Source organism: Salvelinus sp. IW2-2015, linkage group LG30, assembly GCF_002910315.2.
Source record: "Salvelinus sp. IW2-2015 linkage group LG30, ASM291031v2, whole genome shotgun sequence".
NCBI lineage: Eukaryota > Metazoa > Chordata > Actinopteri > Salmoniformes > Salmonidae > Salvelinus > Salvelinus sp. IW2-2015.
In genome coordinates, this window is record NC_036869.1 from 14343286 (window position 1) to 14370708 (window position 27423).

The 27423-nt window shown below is 42.0% G+C and overlaps 2 protein-coding genes and 1 long non-coding RNA gene across 6 annotated transcripts; all 3 read left to right on the top strand.

Annotated features, from left to right (window-relative positions):
• Window positions 1-1864: 1864 nt before the first annotated feature.
• On the top strand, window positions 1865-13143 carry LOC111955117 (krev interaction trapped protein 1). 2 transcript variants are annotated; one of them, XM_023975207.2, is made up of 17 exons: window positions 1865-2060; window positions 2599-2777; window positions 3286-3442; window positions 3605-3697; window positions 7240-7369; window positions 7918-8161; window positions 8353-8468; window positions 8726-8869; window positions 9101-9257; window positions 10562-10669; window positions 10787-10943; window positions 11087-11238; window positions 11507-11673; window positions 11838-11925; window positions 12028-12234; window positions 12471-12587; window positions 12805-13143. In XM_023975207.2, exons 2-17 carry the CDS (start codon window positions 2676-2678, stop codon window positions 12892-12894), a joined length of 2229 nt encoding a protein of 742 aa, XP_023830975.1. In that variant the 5' UTR covers window positions 1865-2060; window positions 2599-2675; the 3' UTR covers window positions 12895-13143. The 2 variants fall into 2 exon arrangements, with proteins under 2 accessions (XP_023830975.1, XP_023830973.1); XM_023975205.2 differs by lacking the exon at window positions 12805-13143 and having other exon boundaries at window positions 12471-12720.
• A 1354-nt stretch (window positions 13144-14497) lies between these two features.
• Window positions 14498-17540, top strand: LOC111955265 (uncharacterized). Of its 3 annotated transcripts, none has more exons than XR_002876098.3 (3): window positions 14498-16260; window positions 16404-17049; window positions 17192-17540. It is a non-coding gene; the product is annotated as an uncharacterized lncRNA (long non-coding RNA). The 3 variants fall into 3 exon arrangements; XR_002893442.2 differs by having other exon boundaries at window positions 16404-16817; window positions 16929-17540; XR_002893441.2 differs by having other exon boundaries at window positions 16404-17540.
• A 357-nt stretch (window positions 17541-17897) lies between these two features.
• On the top strand, window positions 17898-27310 carry LOC111955261 (lanosterol 14-alpha demethylase-like). Its single transcript, XM_023975436.2, is given in 12 exon segments — window positions 17898-18398; window positions 18582-18680; window positions 19373-19549; window positions 19721-19847; window positions 20820-20940; window positions 20942-20992; window positions 21283-21402; window positions 24537-24732; window positions 25100-25110; window positions 25112-25193; window positions 25471-25639; window positions 25928-27310. Coding segments are annotated over 12 exon segments (1503 nt in total). The 5' UTR covers window positions 17898-18227; the 3' UTR covers window positions 26107-27310.
• Window positions 27311-27423: the final 113 nt, after the last annotated feature.

Consider the following 27423-nt stretch of genomic DNA (forward strand, 5'->3'; position numbering starts at 1 on the left):
GGACCAAAACGCAGCGTGTTGTGAAGACATGATTAATTTATTTAGACAAGACGAACACGTAACACACTTGAGAAATTACAAAACAAAAAACGATGTAGACCGACCTGAACATATGAACTTACATAAACACGAAGAACGCACGAACAGGTACAGACTGAACAACCGATACAGTCCCGTGTGGTACAAACACTGACACGGAAGACAATCACCCACCAACAAAGCGGTGGTGACAGCCTACCTTAATATGGTTCTCAATCAGAGGAAACGTAAAACACCTGCCCCTAATTGAGAACCATATCAGGCTAATTAACAATGAACCCAACATAGAAACATATAACATAGAATGCCCACCCAGCTCACGTCCTGACCAACTAAACACATACTAAACAAAGGAAATCAGGTCAGGAACGTGACATATGCACCTGAATGGCATTGTTCAAATAATATTTAGGGCAATTGTACATAATGGATTGTATGGAAAACTAACAACAAAGAAAATGTATGTGCAGGTGAGTTAAAAAGAGGGACTTTACATCAAATCTCCTCATAGTGCGGATATTAATGGTGACATGTGCAAAATCATTTCCCTCGGGGGCCTGTTACCCCGGTACTTTTAAAAATGCCCCTTTTCTAATAACATTTCATGAATACCTAAAAAAGTGTAAATTGTAGCCATTTATTTCCCTTTATAGTTTATTTGCCTAAGCAGTTGTGTAAAGTACGTAAGTAAAAATACTTTAGAGTACAACTTAAGTAGTTTTTTGGGGGTATCTGTACTTTACTTTACTATTTATATTTTTGACTCCTTTGACTTTTACTTCAACACATTCCTAAAGAAAATTATGTACTTTTTACTCCATACATTTTCCCTGACACCCAAAAGAACTCGTTACATTTTGAATGCTTAGCAGGACAGAAAATGGTCCAATTCGCACACTTATTAAGAGAACATCCCTGGTCATCCCTACTGCCTCTGATCTGGCGCACTCACTAAACACAAAATGCTTTGTTTTTAAAGCCCTGGCTAGGACACACCCCAAGAAGAAAATTGTGCGGTATAAGGAATTTTCATATATAATATAAGGAATTTTCTATTATTTGTACTTTTACTTACGATACTTAAGTATATTTTAGCAACTACATTTACTTTTGATACCTAAGTATATTTAAAACCAAATACTTTTACTCAAGTAGTATTTTACTGGGTGACTTTCACTTTTACTTGAGTCATTTTCTATTAAGGTATCTTTACTTTTACTCAAGTATGAGAATTGAGTACTTTTTCAACCACTGCGCCTAAGCATGATCTTCATCCACATACCGATTTCGTTGCTTTCTTGGGTCAGCAATTAGACATTGTTTTTAGGGGGGGCTAGTTAACCCCTACTAACCAAACATTTGGGGAAATATTATTATTATTATCATAATCATTAAATAGCTTACCTAAAATATATCATGAGTCTTGTTAAACTAGGTAGAATTGCAAGAAATCAGCTTAAAAACAACATTTTCCTAGATCCTCAAATTAAACAAAATCAAGCTGTTGTTCCATTCAAATGTGAAAAGGGGGGCCCTGGGGGAAAATGGTTGGGAACCTCTGCCATACGTAACCTGAAACTGGCAAAAGTGTACCTTAACTATTTAACATACAAATATTAGGAAACATGGACAAAAAATGTACACTAGAATTGCCTGAATGCAATAAAAATTAATTCAGAAAAAAATTACGAGTCAATGGCGTTACATCATACCAAAGAAAATTACTTTCACATCCGATTTGATTTCTGTCGCCTACATTTTCACAAGAAAATATGCGCACTAAGTCCACCCGACCAGCAGAGTTCCCTGTTGTCAAAACGAGTCAGTCCAGGCATAATGTGACTCTTGTCTATTTCGCTTCTGTGGTAGGCAACCGATGTTATGCTTTTAGGAAACACAAATATCTACTTATAAGTTTGCCTAGATTATTGATCCTGCATGTCTATGACTTACTCCATCCGGGAAAATAAAGACACCGACACAATATACTTTTAAAAGTTTGTGAGAGATCATAACATCAGGTATGTTTGAAAGCGTTTCTCAAAATGTAGTTATCTGACGCATAGTTTCAGGTCTACTTCTAAGGACACAATGTAGCTTTACTGAAAATTCGTGCTGCATATTACTTTTCATGTTGTATTTTATACTGTATGTGTTGATATCAATAGTCTTCTACTGAGGAAGGCAACAGTGTGCTTGGTTTCCGGGGCGTGACTTTTGTTGGGACAGAATAACATCTTTTAGACTTTTAAACGTAATCAAATTTGCCTTTTGAAAAGATTTTCAACCTAATAGTGTTACTATCATTATGCTATTTTATTTGCATGCGTTAAAGTAACAACCTAGGCGAATGTTGACATTATTAAGTAATTTATTACAAGTTAACAATTTAGAAGTCTTATCTTTTCAAGATTGATCAGTGATGAGAACGATATAGCATACTACTTTTAAATAATTAAAATACACCCTACAATAGAATATAGATTATTAATAGAATAATCACGTTTTGCTGGCTCCCAATTAGATTCTGATTATATTTTATTATTTATAACATTTCAGACATGGTGCTGCTCATCTTCCTCATAAATCGGTCCTTATGTAGGATACCTGATAAAAATTGAAGGCAAGTCAACGCCATGGGCAACCAAGACAACTTGGAAGATGTGTTTGTAGCTGTCGTTCGTCCAAAGAACCATGTCAGTTTGAGCTCTAAGGAATATCGGGCTAAAGCCTATGAGGTAAGACTACATACAGTACCTTTCATAAGATACAGTAGTGATTAGCGACCATTCAACACCTAGCATCTGAAGGTTAGGATCTCTTTACATAACAGCAAGGGGTTGGACTGAGAGTCGTAGGGTGCTGTGTTTGAGTCCCGGTCTGGGCTACTCCCTGGATTTGTTATGTTGGTGTCAGAAGTGGGATACACATTATTTTGTATACATGCTTAAGTATCCCTGCGAGTAGCAGACTATGGTTACAGCAAAGTGGCAACGCCTTTATTAATACATTTAGTGTAAGGAGGCTCAGTTCTGGAAAGCTCCCTGGAAATGCAGTTCTAGTTTTTGCCATATTACCATATCATCCACCCCAAGTCTTCTGCAATATAATTTTACTTTAACCCAAATATTGTTAATGGCAAATCGCTATTATTTAGCTTATGGTTTGATTTCATAAATGTATTTCTAGTTAAGTTTATCTCCACCAGTGACATCATGTGTAACTCTGTTATTACCCCTCCTTTAGATCCTGTTGATAGAAGTTCCTTTGGAAGGAAAAGAGAAGAAAAGGAAGAAGGTCTTACTGGCGACCAAAATCCAAGCCAATGGGGACACAGCCAGATCCATTTTGGATTATGTAGAAGAAATGACTAAACCCATATCTAACAACAAGGGTTTTATTGGTAAATAAATATATCTTAGTTGCTTTTCTGTAATTATGGTGGCTTTCCAGTTTTGGATGTGAATCATTTGTTAATATAAATGTTCTATGAAGAGTAGAAAGACATTTCAAATAACAAATTGTGTCAAAGCACTAATCCCTCTTATGCTGTTGCTCATCACAGGAAAGCGTGTGGTGCACATGAAGAAATTCCATCTCGATGGTGACAATGAAGGAAAAGAGGTCTCCCTCTTTTTTGTGCCAATTAATGTCAAAGGTAGAACTTGACACCAACTTGTCAGCACATAAATAATTTGGTTTACAATAACTTATAAATGTGTTATAAATGATTAGAAATGTTATAAATGGGGGCCTCCCGAGTGGCGCAGCGTTCTAAGGCACTACTTGGCTCATCATGCTCTAGTGTCTCCTTGTGGCAGGCCGGGGGCCTGCAGGCTGACTTCAGTCGTCAGTGGAACGGTGTTTCCTCCGACACATTGGTTCGGCAGGCTTTCGGGTTAAGCAGGCGGATGTTAAGGAGTGCAATTTGGCGGGTCATGTTTCGGAGGACGCATGACTCAACCTTTGCCTCTCTCCCAAGCCCATTGGGGAGTTTCAGTGATGAGACAAGATCTTAATTGGATCGCAATTGGATATCATGAAATTGGGGTGAAAAAGAGGGTAAAATCCCTTAATAAAAATAAGTGAAAAAGGAGGTAGAAAATAAACAATGCTAATACTGAGCTATAGTATAGTGCCTTTAGAAAGTATTCAAACCCTTAATTTATTCCACATTTTGTTGTGTTACAGCTTGAATTCAAAATGGAGTAAATATAGATTTTTTTCACACACAATACTCCATCTATAATGACAGTGAAAATATGTTTTTAGATTTTTAGCAAATTTATTGAAAATGAAATACAGAAATCTCTCTTTTACGTAAGTATTCACACCTTTAGTCAATACTTTGTAGAAGCACCTTTGGCAGGGTTTACAGCTGTGAGTCTTTCTGGGTATGTCACTAAGCGCTTTCCACACCAGGATTGTGCAACATTTGCCCATTATTCTTTTCAAAATTCTTCAAGCTTTGTTGAATTAGTTGTTGATCATTGCTAGACAACCATTTTCAGGTCTTGCCTTAGATTTAAGTTCAACCTGTAACTCGGCCACTCAGGAACATTCACTGTATTCTTGTTAAGCAACTTCAGTGTATATTTGGCTTTGTGTTTTAAGTTATTGTCCTGCTGAAAGGTGAATTCATCTCCCAGTGTCTGGTGAAAAGCACACTGAACCAGGTTTTCCTCTAGGATTTTGCGTGTTCTTAGCTCCATTCTGTTTCTTTTTTTATCCTGAAACTCCCCAGCCCTTAATGGTTACAAGCATACCGCATACCCATAACATGATGCAGCCACCACTATGCTTGAAAATATGGAGAGTGGTACTTTGTAATGTGTTGTATTGGATTTGCCCCAAACATAACGCTTTGTATATGCTGTTCATTGACTACATCTCAGCGTTCAACACCATAGTGCCCACGAAGCGTATCACTAAGCTATGGACCCTGGGACTAAACACCTCCCTCTGCAACTGGATCCTGGACTTCCTGACTGGCCGCCCCCAGGTGGTAAGGGTAGGCAACAACATGTCTGCCACGCTGATCCTCTGCCACACCTCAACACTGTACTCCCACGACTGTGTGGCCAAACACGAATCCCACACCATCATTAAGTTTGCTGACGACACAACAGTGGTAGGCCTGATCACCGACAACGATGAGACAGCCTATAGGGAGAAGGTCAGAGAACTGGCAGTGTGGTGCCAGGACAACAACCTCTCCCTCAATGGGAGCAAGACAAAGGAGCTGATCGTGGACTACAGGAAAAGGCGGGCCGAACAGGCCCCCATTAACATCAACGGGGCTGTAGTGGAGCGGGTTCGAGAGTTTCAAGTTCCTTGGTGTCCACATCACCAACGATCTATCATGGTCCAAACACCAAGACAGTCGTGAAGAGGGCACAACAAAACCTTTTCCTCCTCAGGAGACTGAAAAGATTTGGCATGGGTCCCCAGATCTTCAAAAAGTTCTACAGCTGCACCATCGAGAGCATCTTGACCGGTTGCATCACCGTCTGGTATGGCAACTGCTCGGCATCTGACCATAAGGCGCTACAGAGGGTAGTGCGTATGGTCCAGTACATCACTGGGGCCAAGCTTCCTGCCATCCAGGACCTATATACTAGGCAGTGTCCGAGGAAAGCGCTAAAAATTGTCAGAGACTCCAGTCACCCAAGTCATAGACTGTTTTCTCTGCTACCGCACGGCAAGCGGTACCGGAGCGCCAAGTCTAGGACCAAAAGGCTCCTTAACAGCTTCTACCCCCAAGCCACAAGACTGCTGAACAATTAATCAAATGGCCACCGGACTATTACATTGACCCCCCCCTCCATTTGTTTTGTATACTGCTGCTACTCGCTGTTTATCATCTATGCATAGTCACTTCACCCCTACCTACATGTACAAATGACCTCTAACCTGTACCCCCGCACACTGGCTCGGTACCCCCTATATATAGCCTCGTTTTTGTTATGTTACTTTTTATTATCTTTTACATTAGTTTATTTGGTAAATATTTTCTTAACTCTTCTTGAACTGCACTGTTGGTGCCATTTCACGGTAAGGGCGGCAGGTAGCCTAGTGGTTAGAGCATTGGATTAGTAACCGAAAATGTTGCAAGATCGAATCCCGAGCTGACAAGGTAAAAATCTGTCGTTCTGCCCCTGAACAAGGCAGTTAACACACTGTTCCTAGGCTGTCATTGAAAATAAGAATTTGTTCTTAACTGACTTGACTAGTTAAACAAAGGTAAAAAAATTATTAAATTAAAAAAGGTCTACACTTGTATTCGGCACGTGACAAAAAATGTATTACTTTAGTGCCTTGTTGCAAACAGGATAGATGTTTTTAAATATGTTATTCTGCACATGCTTCCTTTTTTCACTCTGTCAATTATGTTAGTAGGGTTTGAACACTTATTCACTTATTTTGTCAAAAAAAACAAAAAAAAACATAATTCCACTGACTTTATGGGGTATTGTGTGTAGGCGAGTAACAACAAAACTCTATTTCATCTATTTTAAATTCAGTCTGTAAAACAACAAAATGTGTAAAAAGTGAAGGGGTGTGAAAACTTTCTTAAGGCACTGTGTACTTAAAAAAAAAAGATATGACTTGTATAGTAATACAATTGCTCAGAGGAAGAGATTTTGTTTAACAAGAAATATAGTGGTCAAAATGATTGGATCCCCTGTTGTCAAAACTCACTCTCCCCTTGCGAGGATAACGACACGTTGAGCCTTTTTCTAGAATGTTTTATGAGATTGGAGAACACATTGGGAGGGATCTTGGACCATTCCTCCAGTCAGAATATTTCCAGATCCTTGATATCCTTCGTCTGCAGTTATAGAATGCCCTCTTCAATTCAAATCAAAACAGGGGATCCAATATTTGTTTTTATTACTTGTTAAACAAAATGTCTTTATCTGAGCAATTGTATTACTATAGTTTATTACCATATACTTTTTTTAAAATTTGTTTTGAGCATACAATATAGCTCAGTATTTGTATTACCGATATTTCTTTTAGTCTTTTTTGCTGATCTTTATCAAGGGATACAATAATTCCTGACCCCATTGTAAGTGTTAGTACACTTGTGTCTGGGGTACTTTTTAAAGCATTCCTTAGAATAATTCCTTAATAATATAGTTTAGCTAACAATGTTTTCTTTATTATTGTGTGCTGCTTATTGGTCTTTCGGAACAGATAATAGCAAGCCTATCTACAACCCTGGGAGCCCAAGTTTTTACTGCCTCCAGGATATCATGCGTGTGTGTAGCGAGACCAGCACTCATTTCTCCTCCATCACCTCAAAGATGCTCCTGGCCTTGGACAAGTAAGTCTTTGTCTATGATTTCATATTGAAGTAATTTAGCAGGCGCTCTGATCCACAGTTTTTTTCTGTGTATCAGAGAGCTTAAAACCAGTGTATATGGTAGCTTCACTTACTCTACCATCGTCATGGCTGTTGTATTCATGCCACTTCGGGGGCGGTAGGTAGCCCAGAGGTTAGAGGTGGACCGGTAACAGAAAGGTTGTTGATTTAATTCCCGGGCCGGACGATGAACATAGTGGAGAACTAGACTGGTTACTGGAGGGCTGCTGGTTTCAGATCATTACTACTATCCACTGCTGTTGTGCCTTTGAGCAAGGCACTTAACCTCACAGCACTGCGACTGTCGTTGTGCTTCTTCCAGCCTCTCGTGACTGTATGTATGTGTGGTGTCTGGGGGTTGGGATTGGAAATAACATAAGATATTTAAAACGACTTACAGTGCAGTGAGTGACAGTAGATATTTCACCCACCATAAAGACATTGGTAAACCAAAACGTCACCACTAAACCTTGACCTTTGAACTTGTATCTTGTACCTGCCCTATCCAGGTGGCTGGCAGAGAAGCACACCATGCCTCACGCCATTGCAGCTCTGTTCCGGCCCGCACCGGTGGACCGAGTCAAGACCAACGTGAGTAACCCTGCATATACCAGCGAGGGCAAACCCAGTGATGGGGATTTGCACATGGGCTACACCGCCTTGGAGATCAAGAGCAAGATGCTGTCACTGGAGAAGGCCGACATGTGCATTCAAAACCCTCTCTACGGCTCAGACCTGCAGTATACCAACCGGGTGAGAGCCCAGATACTGTTTTTTCCAATTCCTACCCTCTCCCGAGGGACGGCTTACAAGACAGTTCACATTTTTGTTTTAGCCCTGCACGGACACACTTTTATTTAAACAGAAATACTGTGTATCTTAATCAAAATATGTGAAGATAAACTAAAGTGTTTACGTATCCTCTCTATTTTTGCAATTTCTAGGTGGACAAAGTTATCATCAACCCTTACTTTGGCCTTGGTGCTCCGGATTACTCTAAAATCCAGATCCCTACGAGAGAAAAGTGGCAGCACGGCTCTAACAATGTGACGGAGGAAAAGTGAGTGTGCCTCCCAAAATGTAACTTCAAAACAACTTAATGAATTCTCCAGACCTGGGTTCAAATACTATTTTTTCCCCTTCAAATAGTTTGAGCCTGTCTGGAGTGCCAAATAGGTGACATTTGCACATTTGGGACTATTCCATCAGTTCCATTGAGCCAGGCAACCTGTCTGGCAGTTTGGGCCTTTTCAAATGCCTCATGACATTGTGAAGTCCAAGTGATTGAACGAGGCCTATTCTCTGTCTCCTCCATAGGGAGCACCAGTGGGTGGATGACTTCCCCCTACACCGCAGTGCCTGTGAAGGTGACACAGAGCTGCTCACAAAGCTCCTGGAAAGTGGCTTCTCAGTCAAACAGCTGGACAGCGACCACTGGGCCCCCATCCACTACGCCTGCTGGTACATCTCATACGAGCAGTGTTTTGTTCTAGCACAGCTGTACACCAAAACAAGTGGCAGGGCTGCCAACTCATCCTAGATTATAAACCAACCTGTAAAATAAAGTAAAAATAAAGTGTTACCCAAATTCCCTAAAGAAAATGAAAGTCTCTAAGGACAACATTTATTCTTTTTTTTATTGTACAGCTAACGTCAAATAAGAGTAAAACTTCTGTGTTGTTTTGAATGTAGGTATGGTAAAGTGGAGGCGACAAAGCTACTGCTGGAGAAGGGAAACTGTAACCCCAACTTGCTGAATGGCCAACTGAGCTCCCTGCTGCACTTTGCAGCTGGAGGGGGCCACTCAGAGATAGTACAGCTTCTGCTCCAGCATCCTGAGATAGACCGGGTAAGACTGAGACAGATGCACTAAAACAGGTTTAGATCCTGGCAGGGGTCTCCGACTCTAGTCCTGAGGAGCTATTAGGTGCATAGGCTTCGATCCTAGCCCTTCAGTAGCACATCTGATTCCCAGGCTGAAGATCATACTTAGTTGATTATTTGAATCAGGTTTGTTTGCGATGTGCTCAGTGGTTAAATTGAGCCAGAGCTGCCCAGAGCCAAACTCCTGCACCTTGGGTGAAGGGGAGAGCCAGGCAGAGCCAAGCTTCTGCACCTCACAGGTCAAAAGACAAAAGTAGGATAAAAGTATGCTAAATCAAGATTAGGGTTAGTGTTGAACATAAGGCTAAGGTAAGGGTTAGATTTATGGTTAAGGGACACAGGTTAGGAGAGCATTTTCGCTAACTCTAACCCTTTCCCTAATGTTAAACACAGTCTCCTAACCTGCTACATGAATTATCCTAACCTGCTGCATAAGTTCTTCTAACCTGCTACGAAAAAGGAACTTTGGTATCAGTGGCATGAAAAGAGTGTTTCCCTTATGGGTAAGGTTATGAATGGAACACTAGTCACTTTAATGTTTACCTATTTTGCATTACTCATCTCATATGTATATACTGTGTTCTATTCTACTGTATCGTAGTCTATGCCGCTCTGACATTGCTCGTTCATATATTTATATATTCTTAATTCCATTACTTTACTTAGATTTTTGTTTATTTGGTATTTGTTGTGAAATTGTTACTTATTACTTATTAGATATTACTGCACTGTCGGAGCTAGAAACACAAGCATTTCGCTACACCCACAATAACATCTGCTAAACACGTGTATGTGACCAATAGCATTTGATTTGTTGACTAGTAGGCTCAGGGTTGAGTCGGGGTGTGGACATGAACCTAGGGTTAGGTTTAAGTTAAGGGTTATGGCTATGGTTAGAGTTGAGCCAGGGTGTCGACATGAAGCTAGGGTTAGGGTTGAGCCAGGGTATGGACAAGAGGAAAGTGTGGAGAGACAGCAGAAGACAGTGAGCATGGCTTAACCCTAATCGTAACACTTTTAAATTCCCAATTCAACCCCTAAATGTGCTGGAATAAAAACCTGCACACCCAGTAGCTCTCCAAGACCTGAATTGGAGAACCCTGGTTGAATCCAGTAAATCCTCCATCCTCCACCTATTTGCATTATGACCACATACTTTAGGGTGTGCTGGTACCAGTGGAAGGTCATAGCTTAGGATTTCAATATGTTTCCAGTAGTAAGTAGCAGTAAGAAAGTCACTTTGCTTGCTTGTTTTTATACTCTTATAAGCACATAGAGGATCAGCAAAAGAGATCGCCCCTGCAAATCTGTGAAGAGAACAAGCAAAACGAATGGGAGGAGACAGTGAAACTCCTACAGCAAGCCAATAACAAACCAGTGAGTGTGGAGTGTGTGTGCGTCAGTGTGCGTGTGCGTGACTGTATGCTACTCCAACAGACTTGTCAAAGTCTTATTACCATTAGCAGTTCATGAAACTGTGTGTTCGTTCCGCAGTACGAGAAGGTGCGCATCTACCGCATGGACGGCTCGTACCGCTCGGTGGAGCTGAAGCACGGCAACAACACATCAGTGCAGCAGATCATGGAGGGCATGCGGCTTTCCAAGGACACCCAGCAGTACTTCACCATCTGGATCTGCTCCGAGAACCTCAGTGAGTCAAACATACACAGATCCAAAATGGCTGCCCAATATTTGGGCATAGATATTATATTCTTGTATCTGTAGTATCCTATTTCCATGCTACCTGTGCTCATTATACCCTTTGTGTGTGTGTGTGTTTGTGTCTTCCATCAGACCTGCAGCTGAAGCCCTACCACAAGCCCCTGCAGCACCTGCGTATCTGGACAGAGATTGTCACTGACCTCACTGTCCTGGACCCCCAGAGGGAGAACCCACAGCTCTTCCTCCGTAGAGATGTCCGTCTGCCCCTCGACATTGAGAAAAAGGTTTGTAACCAATTTGATTCTGATCAACTTTATTATCCCTTTGGGAAATTCTTCTTGCTGCATCTGTAAAGCAAGGATTTGGGATTTTGAATATTGCTTAGATCAGTGTTTCTCAACTCTGGCTAAGGGGGACCCAGAGGGTGTGCATGAATTTGTTCCAGCCCCGTAATAATACACATGATTAAACTGATCAAGGGTTTGGTGTTCAAGTTCATTCATTTGTTTGTTCATTAATCCATCCACGATTGGCTTGAAACTTCTCCTCCAGATTGAGGACCCCCTGTCCATCCTGATCCTGTTTGATGAAGCCAGACACTGCCTCCTCAAGGGCTTCTTCCCCTCCCCGGACAGCAAGCTGATCACCCTGGCCAGCCTTCTGCTGCAGATCATCTACGGAAACTATGAGAGCAAGAAGCACAAGCAGGGCTTCCTTAAGTAAATATCTTAAATTGGTCCCTGAATTCAATCAATCTAGCATAATACTCTTCTTTAAAACTGGGGAAATCTTGGTATGATATTTGAAGATAAGATACATAAAGCTGTGGTAATATGATATACTATTGACATAACTGTCTGTGTAAATGTTTTGTTTTCAACAGTGAGGAAAACCTGAAATCTATTGTCCCAATATCCAAGGTGAAAAGCAAAGCACATCATTGGACAAGCAAGATTCTTCATGAGTATAAGGTCAGGTTTATTTACATAATTTCGTTTTTGTGAAATAACTTGTATACATTTATATCTGTGGGGTCAAACTCTTAGCCTTACTTCACCTTATTGGCCCCACAGTGCTTCAGTATGAGTGAGGGTGTGAGCAAAGAGATGCACCACCTCCAGAGGCTCTTCCTGCAGAACTGCTGGGACATCCCGACCTATGGTGCCGCCTTCTTCACGGGCCAGGTCTTCACCAAGGCTAGCTCCAGCAACCACAAAGTCATCCGCGTCTTCGTGGGTGTCAACACCAAGGGCATGCACCTCATGAACATGGAGACCAAGGTACCCCGGGGCTATTTGTTGGTTGGGGACAGATTCATATGAATACAGAGAGAACCATGTTTTAACCATGCAGTATACAGAATACATTCTTATTTAGTGGTCACAAAGTAAGCATGGATGTAAATATCTAAGCATATAAATAAGCCTCAAAAGTACCCAGCTTTGTATATTTTGAATGTTTTCATGTTAATGCCCTCTTACTGATACTGTGCATATGTTTTACTGTGTATTTGTAGGTACTTCTTATCAGTCTGGAGTATGGCTCTTTCATGTGGCAGCTAGGGCATGCTGATCAGTACTTTCAGATTCACAGTCTGGAAAATAAGATGAATTTCATTGTGCACACCAAACAGGTAACTATAGGACCTTTCCCAAGTAATTCCAATGGATGTATATCTGTGATTATGTTGAATCAATGTGTTGTAGTCTGGAAAACAGTGCAGATTGTATGATTTATGAGAACATATTTACCATAGCATACAGCTCTAACTCTAGCTGAAGAGTTGAATGTGGGCAATATTACATGAAATTGCTTGTATTCATTTGCTCCTTCTCTTCTTTCCTCAATAGGCTGGCCTTATTGTTAAACTGTTAATGAAGTTGAGTGGACAGATGACTCCGAATGACAGAAGTTTAACAGACAAGTATGCATATGGTTGATTCACTATGTACTCTTTCCCCCATTTGTTTTGCTTTCTTGTATTGTAATTTGCTTTTTTGAGGAAAAAGTATTTTCACCAATTACTTAGTTTTGTATCACAATAGAACAAGACATGTTTCACATTTGGTTTATTTGATATTAAGATTTCTGTTACATTTGACAAATTCTTACATGCTGTAATTTTTATGGTTGTAAATAATGTGTATTTAATTATTAATTTTAATAAAATGAATACTATATGAGTGTAATTCCTTCTGTTTTGATGAAAATAGCACTGCCCATATCACTCAATCTTGGGAGCATAATACAATTTTTATCTGTGTGCATTTTGTGGCTAGAAATGGTTTCAGTTCTGCAATGCAAAGAAAAAAGACATGAGGACAAATGAATTACCTAAACCTTGAAATCAGTGAAAGATAATGAAAATGTGATGTCAGAAATCAGACGGACTGACATTGGTAACATCAGTAACTGCCACATGAGGGAGCTCTGCTCAAATAAATGACTGAACTTGTCCACAGTACGGTCATTTCAAACGGCTTGAACAAGATAACATTGATAAATTTGTATTAAAATGTTTAAAACAATGTGAAATTAATTGAAGTGAGTAATAAGACATTCTGCAAGATTCAGCAACCTTCTAAGCACGAGGGGAGTGGAAACGTCATTGTTTACATTATGTAACCATGATAGTAGCCTGCTGACATCTTCTGTATCACTGAAAGTCAGTGAAATTGATTTAACTTATATGGAAGTTAATTTATATGGCGATGTTGTGGACAAACCAAAGGTGACATTAAAATGATATGCTTTAAGTTAGTGACATGCGAAATTAGCTCTGCCATCGTGTTTGGAAGCTTGCCAGCCGAGAGCCAGCTTCAGTGCTACATTATAACAATATCTTCACTCAGCAACTGTTGTAACAATTTGTGGAATGAGACAGGTACAATGTACCATTACTGTAACATTCACCAACAACAGTAGCCATAATTGTAACAGTATGGAAATGACAGATGCACTTTGGGCTCTATAGAGCCCCACTGTGGAGGTGTCATAATACCCATAAAACCTAGGGGTCAAACAGGGAAATGGTTCCAGTCATTTTTCCACCATTCTTTTTTTCCCATAGAGAATTTTAGGAACACTTCAAATAAGGGCTGTGTTTTGTGTAGGCTGACACTGGCATGACGTTTTGATAACCATGTATATCTCTCTCGGACAAGGTGACTTTTATCAATATATTCGGCTCTATTTACTCTCAGATTTCGAAAAAACGAATTAGCATCAAAGTAGACATAATGCAAGACTACAAATCCCTGCAAGCTCCTGCACGTCATTTGTAGCTGACACCTTTGCTAACAGGTATTGTGTCAATTTAAATAACATTTCATTTTTGGGGTGTAAATACAGGTGAATATATTGATAAAAGTCACCTTGTCCTAGAAAGATTTACACGGTCATAAAACGTCACGCCACAGCCCTTATGTTTCTAATATCCCCTATGGAAAAACTGAATGGTGGAAAAACTATTGGAATCATTTCCTTGTTTGACCGCTAGGTTTTATGGGTATTATGACTCATACTGTGGTACTCTATTCCATAGCCATGGGAAGTAGAGGTGCTGTAGCACCCCCTGAAAAATAATAATCTGTAGCGTGGGCAAAGAAATTGCACACCCCGACCTCAAACATCTACCCGCTGCTATGCTCTATTCAATCTGTGCTACAAATGTAAAGGTAATTTCTGATTGAGCAGACATATGCTGTGTTGACCGTGAATGCAGTCTCCGGTAACATTGCCTTTAAATTTCAATCACGCTGTAACGCTGAATTTACGGATTGAATATAGCCCAAAATCGAACCGCTATCTTGTTTCGCAGGGTTAATACAAGTCAGAGATAATGTTGGAAGACATGATTGACCAAAACTCTCTTGGAATTAATTCAGGAAAAACCTGTGAAATTCCTCACTTTATCAAACAGTGAGCTAAAAACACTTCCAGAAGAAATAGGAGACTTGAACAATGTGGAATTCTTATCTCTTCAAGGAAACAAATGAACTTCAATACCTTCAGCTGTCCACTCCCTGCACATCCTCAAAGCCCTTGACATCAGTAATAATACAATTGTAAGGCTTCCGGAAGAAATCTGTCAGTTGGAGAATACACACATCTCAATTCAAGCAACAACAAACTCAAACACCTGCCATCTGCATTTGGAGATCTCGCCACCTTGGAAATTCTCAATCTAAATGGCAACCGACTTACCTCTCTACCAGAGTCTTTTGGATGCTTGAAGAATATCACTGTTTTAAATTTGGAGAAAAACAAGCTGTCATACCTTCCACAGGTTATATGCCAACTCCCTGAACTCTTTGAGCTCAATCTCTCAGGGAACAAGATAGTGAGTTTACCCAAGCGTTTATCCCTGCTGAAAATACTCAAAGTTCTGTCTCTGAATTCCAACAACCTGACAACTCTGCCTTCAGAACTTTTCTGCTTGACTAACATAGAGGAACTGAATCTGTGTAGAAACCAGTTAACATTGATTCCTGATGATGTGGAGAAATTGAAGGGGCTCAGAGTCTTGCAACTTTGTCACAACAAGATAAAGACACTTCCGGAGAAAATAAGCTCATGCTCAAAACTGCTGCATCTCTGCATCACTGGAAACCTACTAACAAAACTTCCCAGGAGTATTGGGGCTTTGGAACATCTCAGAGAGTTACTGGTGAATAAAAATCAGCTAGAAACACTGCCTCGAGGAATCGGCTCTCTAAAAAATCTCAGTTCTGGAATGCTCAAGGAATCATTTGGTTAATTTCCCCCTCAACATAAGAAATTGCTCTCTGTTGACCTCAGTGGATCTCAGTTTTAACCACCTCCGCACCTTCCCAATGGGTCTGTGCTCTGGACTTTCTCTATGTCAGCTTGACATAAGTAAAAACATTTTATCGAAGTTACCCCCCAACATTGGTGGAATCCACACCTTGCAACGCCTGAATCTCAGTGAAAACCGATTCACTGGCGAATTCCCCAAGCATCTCTACCGACTTCACAGGCATATCCATTTGGATCTGAGCTACAATTAAATTCAGACCATTCCAGAAGGAATCTCCAGCTTGAAAAGAGTACAAGTGCTCGTACTTCAGGGGAATAGGCTTACTGAGTTCCCTCTTGAGTTGCACCATGTTAGGGCAGTACAAGTGCTTGACCTGTCTGATAATCAGATAGGACGAGTTCCATTAGAAATACGAGAACTGAAAGACCTCAACCTTTCCAATAATCAGTCCTTCCTATTTCCTGTGAAAGTGTGTGATCTGAGATTACTTGAAAAGTTGAAAATCTGCCACAGAAGAGGCATCAAGGTAAGCTATAGTGAGCATAAATTAAGATAACTTTTTTTGCACCAACCATTAGAGCTAAAATACAATTCATTAACATTTTGGACAGATATCAGAGCTAAGGTTTTCCTCAAACGTTTCTCATCATCTGTGTGTCTTCTTGACAGCTAACCACACTGCCAAAGACCTTGTCGAAACTAAGATGTTTGAGAGAACTGGACTTCTGAGACAACGTAGTGCAGCAGATTCCTGAGAGCATCGGAGAGCTGGATCACCTTACTAAGCTGATAGCTATCAAAAACGTTATTATAGTAATTTAGAAGCCTATTTAGTGTACATTCGAAGGACCTGTTATTATGTGAATCATGCATGTCTCCTCACTGATTTTAAAACAACTCCACAATGCTACTTCCTGTAGGGAATCTTCTCCAGTCTTTACCTCCAGATATGGGCCAGCTCCAGTGTCTGAGGCAGTTGGAGCTGGAGGGGAATCCTCTCACCAGACCTCCTAAGCAGATCTGTGACGGACACCAAATATTCCCCATTGGGACAGTACCTCAGCTCTGAAGTCACCTGGAAAAGTGGGGATAATACACAAGCATTCCACAGTACATTTCATATTCAAATTGTATTGTTAAGTACTGTATGCTTGGCAAGTGAGGTAATGTTGCAACTTTGTTATTTTGTTATAGAGCACATCTTACAAAAGGCTTTCCGGTCTCTGACCAATAACTTGCAGGGCGATGATTTTGATCACTTCTGTGAGAAACTTAAGATACCCACTGAGGAGTTTAAGACCAAAGAGAATAAACGGTATGACTTGAATCATCCAATAAACCTCTAATTTGGCATAGAATTTCAGTGATAGATATTGTTCCTCAATTTCAGGGTCCAATTACAATCAAGGAATTGATAGGAAATGGAATCACTCAATTTGATTACTTTGTGTGTGTAGGGCATCCCAGAAGCAAAAAACCATGCAGGCCCCGACTCTGTGGAGAGACTTATTCCATAGTGACCAGGAGGCATCTGTCATAGCTGACCAACTTGTGAGGACTCTGGTCTTGGCAGGCATATTCACACTCTCCTCTCAGGTTCAGGCCATCAAGATATACCAAAGCCATAAGACTGAATACACTATGCCAAATGTGCTATATGAATAGAGGCGTAGTTCATGGCATTGTGAAGTTGGAAAGTGAGAGGAGTAATTTCTTTTTCATAAATGTACATTTACCAAGTGAATCCATACCAAAGTATTGATTATTGTTTGACCATGAGAATAAATGCAATTGGATATGCATCAACATTGTGTGAAAGTGGTTATTGATGGATTACAAAATCAATTATAATCATTCAAAATCATAACAGTAACCTACACAAACATAGCCTACATCTAGGCATATTGCTTTGTAACGTTCACTGGTATAACAAATTCGATTGAATTTGACACCCTTTAGTGACTACAGTAGCTACATCTATACCTATTCTACGCTGTATGTAGTTCAACCAATGTGATTCTCCTATTGAGGCATTTCGCTTAACTCGGCAGTGACATCATATAGCCAGACATCAGTCCAGGTAGTGATAGCCAACCAGAGTGCAGGAAGGCAGCTGCGGAGCGTGGAGTTATTTGAATGACACACAGCGACTAGCAAATGAAATAGCTTTATTTGTCAGGCGGGGGCAAGACTAACTTCACATCTACAGGTAGAGATGCCCAGGAAACAGTAAAATCTGTCACGTATTTTCATTTAGTGCTATAATGACAATGGATGAAACTATGCCTTTGGAATAAAGAGGGATTTTACTGAGCACTGGGGAACACTATTTTCTGCTAATACTGATAGCCGGGGGCCTTCTGGAAAACCGAATTAGATGTTGTAGAAGCGACATCACAACCGGATAACAGATTTGTTGCAAATTCAAGGAGTCTGACGCAGTAGCCTACAATATTTTACAACAATTTGAAAGAAACAACATAAGACGTAACAATGGCTATGCATTTATATCAAGTTAGTAGTATGCTAATAGAAAATACAGTCGGGAAAATGAGTGACAACTTGACATCAGTGGTCCTTGCAGTGTCTGTGATCACCCTAACGTTGGGATATATTTCTAAACTGGTGCTCAAACAGTCACAGTCTTCTTCAGAAGAACACAAGGTATGTACATGAAGAATAAATCAATTGAGTTACAGTATATATTACATTGTTATTATGTCTGCTACAGTGAATGTTACAGTATCACGGCGCATTCATAGCCGATTGCATATTGTCCAAAATCACAAAATCATTTGACTTGTGTATTTTATTTTTGTAACTAAATTAATGTTTTTCTTTTCTCAGAAATACCCACCATACATACCTTCTAGCATTCCATTTCTGGGTCATGCCATAGCATTTGGGAAAAGTCCCATTGAATTTCTGGAGAATGCATATGAAAAGGTAAGAATACAGTACTGCTGTATGTATACTTAATATATTTTAGTGCTCAAAGTGCTACCTATTTTGTCTACAAAATGTGCAGTAATAAATTGCATATTTTGTTTACAAAATGTGCAGTAATAAATTGCATTCACTTTACAATAACTTATTTCATATAATACAGCTTTTGAATCTCTACCTTACTGGTGTATACTGGTAGCACTTGCCTACGGAGCTGTGAGGGGAACGGCACCTCAGTACCTCCGCTCTGATCAGGCCCTACACCCAAACAAGGGCACTGCGTTCATCCACCTCTGGCCTGCTCGCCTCCCTACCACTGAGGAAGTACAGTTCCCGCTCAGCCCAGTCAAAACTGTTCGCTGCTCTGGCCCCCAATGGTGGAACAAACTCCCTTACGACGCCAGGACAGCGGAGTCAATCACCACCTTCCGGAGACACCTGAAACCCCACCTCTTTAAGGAATACCTAGGATAGGATAAAGTAATCCTTCTGACCCCCCCCCTTAAAAGATTTAGATGCACTATTGTAAAGTGGCTGTTCCACTGGATGTCATAAGGTGAATGCACCAATTTGTAAGTCGCTCTGGATAAGAGCGTCTGCTAAATGACTTAAATGTAAATGTAAATAGTGCCATGTGAAATTGCCCTTTATAGTAGGTGCTAAAACAAGGTTTATTTTCTTTCTCTTCACAGTATGGGCCTGTTGTCAGCTTTACCATGGTGGGCAAAACCTTTACCTACCTTCTGGGTAGTGAGGCAGCCACACTGATGTTTAACAGCAAGAACGAAGATCTCAATGCAGAGGATGTCTATTCCCGATTGACCACGCCAGTTTTTGGTAAAGGGGTTGCCTACGATGTACCTAACCATGTAAGCGAATAAATACTTATGGAGATACTCCCTTTTGCACTCACAAATGTAGAGAGAATGTTACCACACATAAAGAAGTGTTGACATAGGTTTATGAGATGAAACATAAGACAAACCTATAATAAACTAAGTATTGATTTATCTAATTATGCCGCTCATTTTCTTTTGTAGATCTTCCTGGAACAGAAGAAGATGTTTAAGACAGGACTGAACATCGCCCATTTCAAACAGCACGTTGAAATCATAGAGGAGGAAACGAAGGAGTACTTTTCACGATGGGGAGACAGTGGGGAACAAAGTAAGATGACAGAGCCATTACAATTGCTCTGAGTTTCTACAGTATTCCATGTGGAAAGTAATCCAAATGCCCAGTTCCAAATCGACCCCTAGCCCCTACTGTAGCTACTTCATGTAGACCTAAAAGGATTGAAAAGCCGTAAGCAGAATGACACATTTCCCACTTGGCCTATAAGATGGTAAAGTTAAATTATTAATGCAGTATGCTTATCCTTTCAGACCTATAAGAAGAGCTCACTGGATAGGGACTTGGGTGAAGCACAGTGGACTTTAGGTGTCAGCAGTGTCAACTGTTCAGAAAATGAGCCATTCAACATAATTTCCCATCAACAAGTTCTCTAGTAATACCTCATGTTTTAAAAATCAAATCAAAGTTTATTGGTCGCGGACACAGATTTGCAGATGTTATCGCAGGGGCAGCGAAAGCTTGTGTTTCTAGCTCCAACAGTGCAGTAATACCTAAACAATACACCATAATCAATGTGTTGTAACTACTATAATACAGTTTGAACCTTGCTATCCATTTTAAGATAGTTACTTTTTTATCTGTAAAGGTAGGGTAGCGATATGACATTTAACAGAGCTACCCCTGACACGAATAGAGAGTAAGAAGCAAATCAAGTCAACATTTGTTGTCATGTATTGTAGCTATTACGTTGCTCAAGAGAGCAGTGATCTCCCATGCACATACACAGATACTTAACGGGTTGCTAATGACTGCAGCCTTTTGCTTCACACTCTTGATAGAATCTGTTTGCAACGTGTCGCTGTTTATGAATACGCCATAACGCTTGTTTACACGCCATAACATTTGAGCTGTAGCGCAGTCAAAGTTATCCAGTCAGCAATTCTGACCTCTGTTCTCTCTCCCTCTCTGTCTCACTCATTCACTATTTCCATCTATCCATCTTCTTATCTCTTCCCCTCTCTCTCTTTCACGCCTTCCTATCTCTTCTACTCCTCCCTCCCTCAGACCTGTTTGAGGCCCTGTCGGAGCTGATAATCCTGACGGCCAGTGCCTGTCTGCATGGGAAGGAGATCCGCAGCATGTTGGACGAGAAGGTGGCCCAGCTCTACGCAGACCTGGACGGGGGCTCACCACGCTGGCTGGCTACTGCCCGGCTGGCTGCCCCTGCCCAGTTTCAGGTAAGAGAAAGACTAATTCATATCGTCCTTCCTCAACCAAGGGTCAATTCAAACGGTTCCACCTTCAGGTTTAGTTTTTGTTGTGACAGACCAAGCTAGACTGAGTTACCAGAACAGTTGCTGGAAACTATGATTCATGAAACTTTATTCATTTTTCTACTCTCAGGTTAGGGTTTTGGGTGATCGACTGAGTTGGACTTAATTATTACTGTATTCATTCTGTAATAGCAATATGAGAATATCTTATTTCTATAAGGCAGGAAAAAACAGGTTTTGTAATTTTTGTACAGACGAAGGGACAGAGCACACAAGGAGATCAAGAACATCTTCTACAAGGTCACCCAGAAACGCAGAAGCTCTGAGAGAGAAGTGGACGATATGCTGCAGACCCTCATAGATGCCACCTACAAGTAAGACATAAGTGGAACATTTACATTTAAGTCATTTAGCAGACGCTCTTATCCAGAGCGACTTACAAATTGGTGCATCACCTTATGATATCCAGTGAACAACCACTTTACAATATGCATCTAACTCTTTTAAGGGGGGGGGGGGGTTAGAAGGATTACTTATCCTATCCTAGGTATTCCTTAAAGAGGTGGGTTTCAGGTGTCTCCGGAAGGGTGATTGACTCCGCTGACCTGGCGTCGTGAGGGAGTTTGTTCCACCATTGGGGTGCCAGGCAGACGACAGTTTTGACTGGGCTGAGCGGGAACTGTACTTCCTCAGAGGTAGGGAGGCGAGCAGGCCAGAGGTGGATGAACGCAGTGCCCTTGTTTGGGTGTAGGGCCTGATCAGAGCCTGAAGGTACGGAGTGCCGTTCCCCTCACAGCTCCGTAGGCAAGCACCATGGTCTTGTAACGGATGCGAGCTTCAACTGGAAGCCAGTGGAGAGAGCGGAGGAGCGGGTGACGTGAGAGAACTTGGGAAAGTTGACACCAGACGGGCTGCGGCGTTCTGGATGAGTTGTAGGGGTTTAATGGCACAGGCAGGGAGCCCAGCCAACAGCGAGTTTGCAGTAATCCAGACGGGAGATGACAAGTGCCTGGATTAGGACCTTGCGCCGCTTCCTGCGTGAGGCAGGTCGTACTCTGCGAATGTTGTAGAGCATGAACCTACAGGAACGGGTCACCGCCTTGATGTTAGTTGAGAACGACAGGGTGTTGTCCAGGATCACGCCAAGGTTCTTAGCACTCTGGAGGAGGACACAAATGGAGTTGTCAACCGTGATGGCGAATCATGGAACGGGCAGTCCTTCCCCGGGAGGAAGAGCAGCTCCGTCTTGCCGAGGTTCAGCTGAGGTGGTGATCCGTCATCCACACTGAATAGTCTGCCAGACATGCAGAGATGCGATCACCACCTGGTTATCAGAGGGGGGAAAGGAGAAGATTTTGTGTGCGTCTGCATAACAATGATAGGAGAGACCATGTGAGGATATGACAGAGCCAAGTGACTTGGTGTATAGCGAGAATAGGAGAGGGCCTAGAACAGAGCCCTGGGGGACACCAGTGGTGAGAGCACGTGGTGCGGAGACAGATTCTCGCCACGCACCCTGGTAGGAGCGACCTGTCAGGTAGACGCAATCCAAGGGTGGCCGCGCCGGAGATGCCCAGCTCGGAGAGGGTGGAGAGGAGGATCTGATGGTTCACAGTTATCAAAGGCAGCCGATAGGTCTAGAAGGATGAGAGCAGAGGAGAGAGAGTTAGCTTTAGCAGTGCGGAGCGCCTCCGTGACACAGAGAAGAGCAGTCTCAGTGAATGACTAGTCTTGAAACCTGACTGATTTGGATCAAGAAGGTCATTCTGAGAGAGATAGCAGGAGAGCTGGCCAAGGGACGGCACGTTCAAGAGTTTTGGAGAGAAAAGAAAGAAGGGATACTGGTCTGTAGTTGTTGACATCGGAGGGATCGAGTGTAGGTTTTTTCAGAAGGGGTGCAACTCTCGCTCTCTTGAAGACGGAAGGGCGTAGCCAGCGGTCAAGGATGAGTTGATGAGCGAGGTGAGGTAAGGGAGAAGTCTCCGAAATGGTCTGGAGAAGGAGAGGAGGGATAGGGTCAAGCGGGCAGTTGTTTTGGGCGGCCGGCCGTCACAAAGACGCGAGATTTCATCGGAGAGAGAGGGGAGAAAGAGGTCAAAGCACAGGGTAGGGCAGTGTGAGCAGAACCAGCGGTGTCGTTTGACTTAGCAAACGAGGATCGGATGTCGTCGACTCTTTTTCAAAATGGTTGACGAAGTCATCAGCAGAGAGGGAGGAGGGGGGAGGAGGGGGAGGAGGATTCAGGAGGGAGGAGAAGGTGGCAAAGAGCTTCCTAGGGTTAGAGGCAGATGCTTTGGAATTTAGAGTGGTAGAAATTGGCTTTGAGCAGCAGAGACAGAAGAGGAGAATGTAGAGAGGAGAGTGAAAGGATGCCAGGTCCGCAGGGAGGCGATTTTCCTCCATTCCGCTCGGCTGCCCGGAGGCCCTGTTCTGTGAGCTCGCAATGAGTCGTTCGAGCCACGGAGCAGGAGGGGAGGACCGAGCCGGCCTGGAGGATAGGGGACATAGAGAGTCAAAGGATGCAGAAAGGGAGGAGAGAGGGTTGAGGAGCAAATCAGGAGATAGGTTGGAGAAGGTTTGAGCAGAGGGAAGAGATGATAGGATGGAAGAGGAGAGAGTAGCGGGGGAGAGGAGACGAAGGTTGGGACCGCGCGATACCATCCGAGTAGGGGCAGTATGTGGAAGTGTTGGATGAGAGCGAGAGGAAAAGGATACAAGGTAGTGGTCGAGACTTGGAGGGGAGTTGCCAATGAGATTAGTGGAGAAACAGCATCTAGTAAGATGAGGTCAAGCGTATTGCCTGCCTTGTGAGTAGGGGGGAAGGTGAGAGGGTGAGGTCAAAAGAGGAGAGGAGTGGAAAGAAGGAGGACAGAGAGAATGAGTCAAAAGTAGAGTGGGGAGGTTAAAGTCACCCAGAACTGGAAGAGTGAGCCATCTCAGAAGGAATCTATCATCGGGTCAAGCTCATTGATGAACTCTCCCAAGGGAACCTGGAGGGCGATAAATGATAAGAGGTTAAGCTTGAAAGGGCTGGTAACTGTGACAGCATGGAATTCAAAGGAGGCGATAGACAGATGGGTCAGGCGGAGAAAGAGAGAATGTCCACTTGGGAGAGATGAGGATCCCAGTGCCACCACCCCGCTGACCAGAAGCTCTCGGGGTGTGCGAGAACACGTGGGCAGACGAGGAGAGAGCAGTAGGAGTAGCAGTGTTATCAGTGGTAATCCATGTTTCCGTCAGTGCCAAGAAGTCGAGGCACTGGAGGGAAGCATAGGCTGAGATGAACTCTGCCTTGTTGGCCGCAGATCGGCAGTTCCAGAGGCTGCCTGAGACCTGGAACTCCACGTGGGTCGTGGAACAGATGCCAGTATTACTACATGTGGTACAAGTATATGCTTCCATGCCTCCCAACAGAACTGAAGTGAATGGACATTTGGTTTAAAGGGGTTCTACAACTGTTGTACCACTTCAGACTGATTCAATCCTAACTATTTTTGCCCATTTTAAGAGATGGGCGGCCCCTAAATGATGATGAGATAGCGGGCATGCTGATTGGTCTACTCCTGGCCGGACAGCACACATCTTCCACTACTAGTTCCTGGTTGGGCTTCTTCCTTGGCAAAGATAAGGCCCTACAGGACCGCTGCTATGCTGAACAGAAAACTGCATGTGGAGAAGACTTGCCCCCACTCAACTTTGACCAGGTCAGAATCCATAACTGGCATATTACCAACTGCACGTAAATGGTCATTGACTACACTACAGCTTTGTTGTTGAAAATATTAATTATGTTCTTATACTGCCTTACACGTGTTGACTATATTCACAATCAATTATATTAAATATAGTTACATACATCTTTCTGAATTATTTTGTTGAAACTTATTTAGATCTGTTTATTGACCATATTCTATTTAAACTGGGTAATTTTATATTGTATGTAAGCAACTTCAGTTTAGAACCTTTTTTCTAGACTGCTAAACCACAAGTTCAGCTATTCATTTGGACAGTTTTTATCATTTAAATATTTGACATGGTCTTTACTTACCTGTTCTCTTGTTCATACATCAGCTGAAGGACCTGACTGTTGGACCGCTGTTTGAAAGAGACCCTCCGACTCCGTCCACCCATCATGACCATGATGAGAATGGCACGCTCTCCTCAGGTAAGCTCAATATCATTATTGGTTGGGCGGTTAACGAATACCCATGAAGTCATTCCTTCTGTCAAGAGATTTTACAAATCCATTAGAATAGCAGTTAATTGAAAAAAACGTTTTAGACACTGAATTTAACAGAGAGAAATGGGAATAATGTAAATTGTCCATATATTTATTTATTTACATTGAAATGGAGTCCCAACCTAGCTAAATGCATGTGTGTACAATAGGTGAGTGAGTGTCTATTGACCAACCCTGACCCTTTGCTTCAATCCACTCCCAGACTGTAGCAGGCTACACCATCCCAGCTGGCCACCAGGTGTGTGTGTCCCCGACAGTCAACCACCGTCTGCAGGACACCTGGACAGAGAGGATGGAGTTTAGGCCTGACCGCTACCTTAACGACAACCCTGCTGCAGGGGAGAAATTTGCCTATGTGCCCTTTGGTGCAGGTAAGAATATTTAGTAGTTTTTTCATCCCTATTAATAGCATCTTATATGTTAGGTGATCTGCCGTCTTTAAGAGGAAACAGAAATGTCAGAAGCATGTACACAATGGTAGGGGAAACATCTTTCATGCAGTATGCATTTTGATTTGTAAAATTTTGTCAGTAGGTGGGGCTCTTGCTCAAAATATGAACTTTACTCCTATTCCAAGCTGTCTCATGCCACAAAGTTTCAGATTTTACCCTCATTTCCATGACAAAAAAACAAAAACACTGATGTTCACTGCCTTCTAGGCCGTCACCGCTGCATCGGAGAGAACTTTGCCTACGTTCAGATCAAGACCATCTGGTCTACCATGCTACGCCTTTACGAGTTCAACCTGGTCGATGGTTACTTCCCCACAATCAACTACACAACCATGATCCACACCCCGCACAACCCCGTCATCAGATACAAGAGGAGACAACACTAAGAGACACTGAGCGCAAAACACAGCAGCGAAAAGAGCAAGGCTTTGTCCAAAATGGTTTCCTATTCTATATTGTACTACTTTTGGCCATAGCCTCATAGGGCTGGCTCCCTCATAAGGCTCTGGCCAAAAGTAGTGCACTATATAGGAAATAGGGAGCCATTTCAGATTTGCCCCAACAAACAACCTTACCTTTAACGGTTTTATTTAGAGAACATTCTTGTACTTGCATTTAGGAACTGTTCAAATTAACGCAAAGAGTTCTGTCTGAAAATCTAATTCACTTTACTTTTTGTTGCCCCCACCTTATGTTTGCTGTGTTTTTATTTGCTAGAATGTATTGTAAGCCACAGGAGGCTGGTGAGGGGAGGACGGCTCATAGTAATGGCTGGAATGGAGTAGAATGGAATAGTGACAAACACATGGAAACCACTTGTTTGATGTGATACCATTCCACTTGTTCAGTTCCAGCCATTACTATGAGCCCGTCCTCTGATTTAAAGGGACACTAGCCACCACCGATGTAAGCCTAAACTGAATCAGTTCGTTCATTCATCAAAAGCTCATCTTTTGTAGCCTGATCCCAGATATAGTCCAACTACTATAGGATTTGGCTATACAACACAAACAGATCTGGAACCAGGCCTCAGCTTTTGGCCATTCTATTTCAAAATGTCATGGTAAAGCATATAGCTTTCAAGCTTCCACTGTCTGAAAGGTGATATGGAGTCCACTGTGTAGGAGTGACAATACTACTGTAAGAATGAATATTACTGGAGTAAAAAGCACTTAGCTCTAGAAAAGGCAGTGCTTATGAGAAATATTAAAACCACTGATCCTTATCCATTGCTTCATAGAGATCAGTGATCAAACCGACCATCACTGACTTTGTATGTACTGTCCAGTCATAATTGTACAAAGATAGAGGACCTGGGCTGGGTCAAACAAAGAACAAGGACTTTAAACGGGGAGGGACAACCTGCACTTGCTTAACAAGAGACACATTTTCTGTTGTGTGCCCTAATAAACACGACTTGGCGTATAGAGTGGGAATGTTGGGAGGTCATAGTGTAGTTTGACCAATGTAGTGCCTTGATGGAAAATTATCACTCCATTTTATTTAGATTGATTTTACTGTTTGAAGCCTAATTTTGTGAACATTTGCACCTTTTAAATAAAAATTATATCTGAGATGATGCCATGTGAATTCCAGGAGGCGAAATCTCATGTCCAATTTGTCTTCACACCATAATTGCATTGACCGTACATTTCCCCCATACCAGATTCACATTTTTATTCACAAGTTTTATTTTGTTTTAC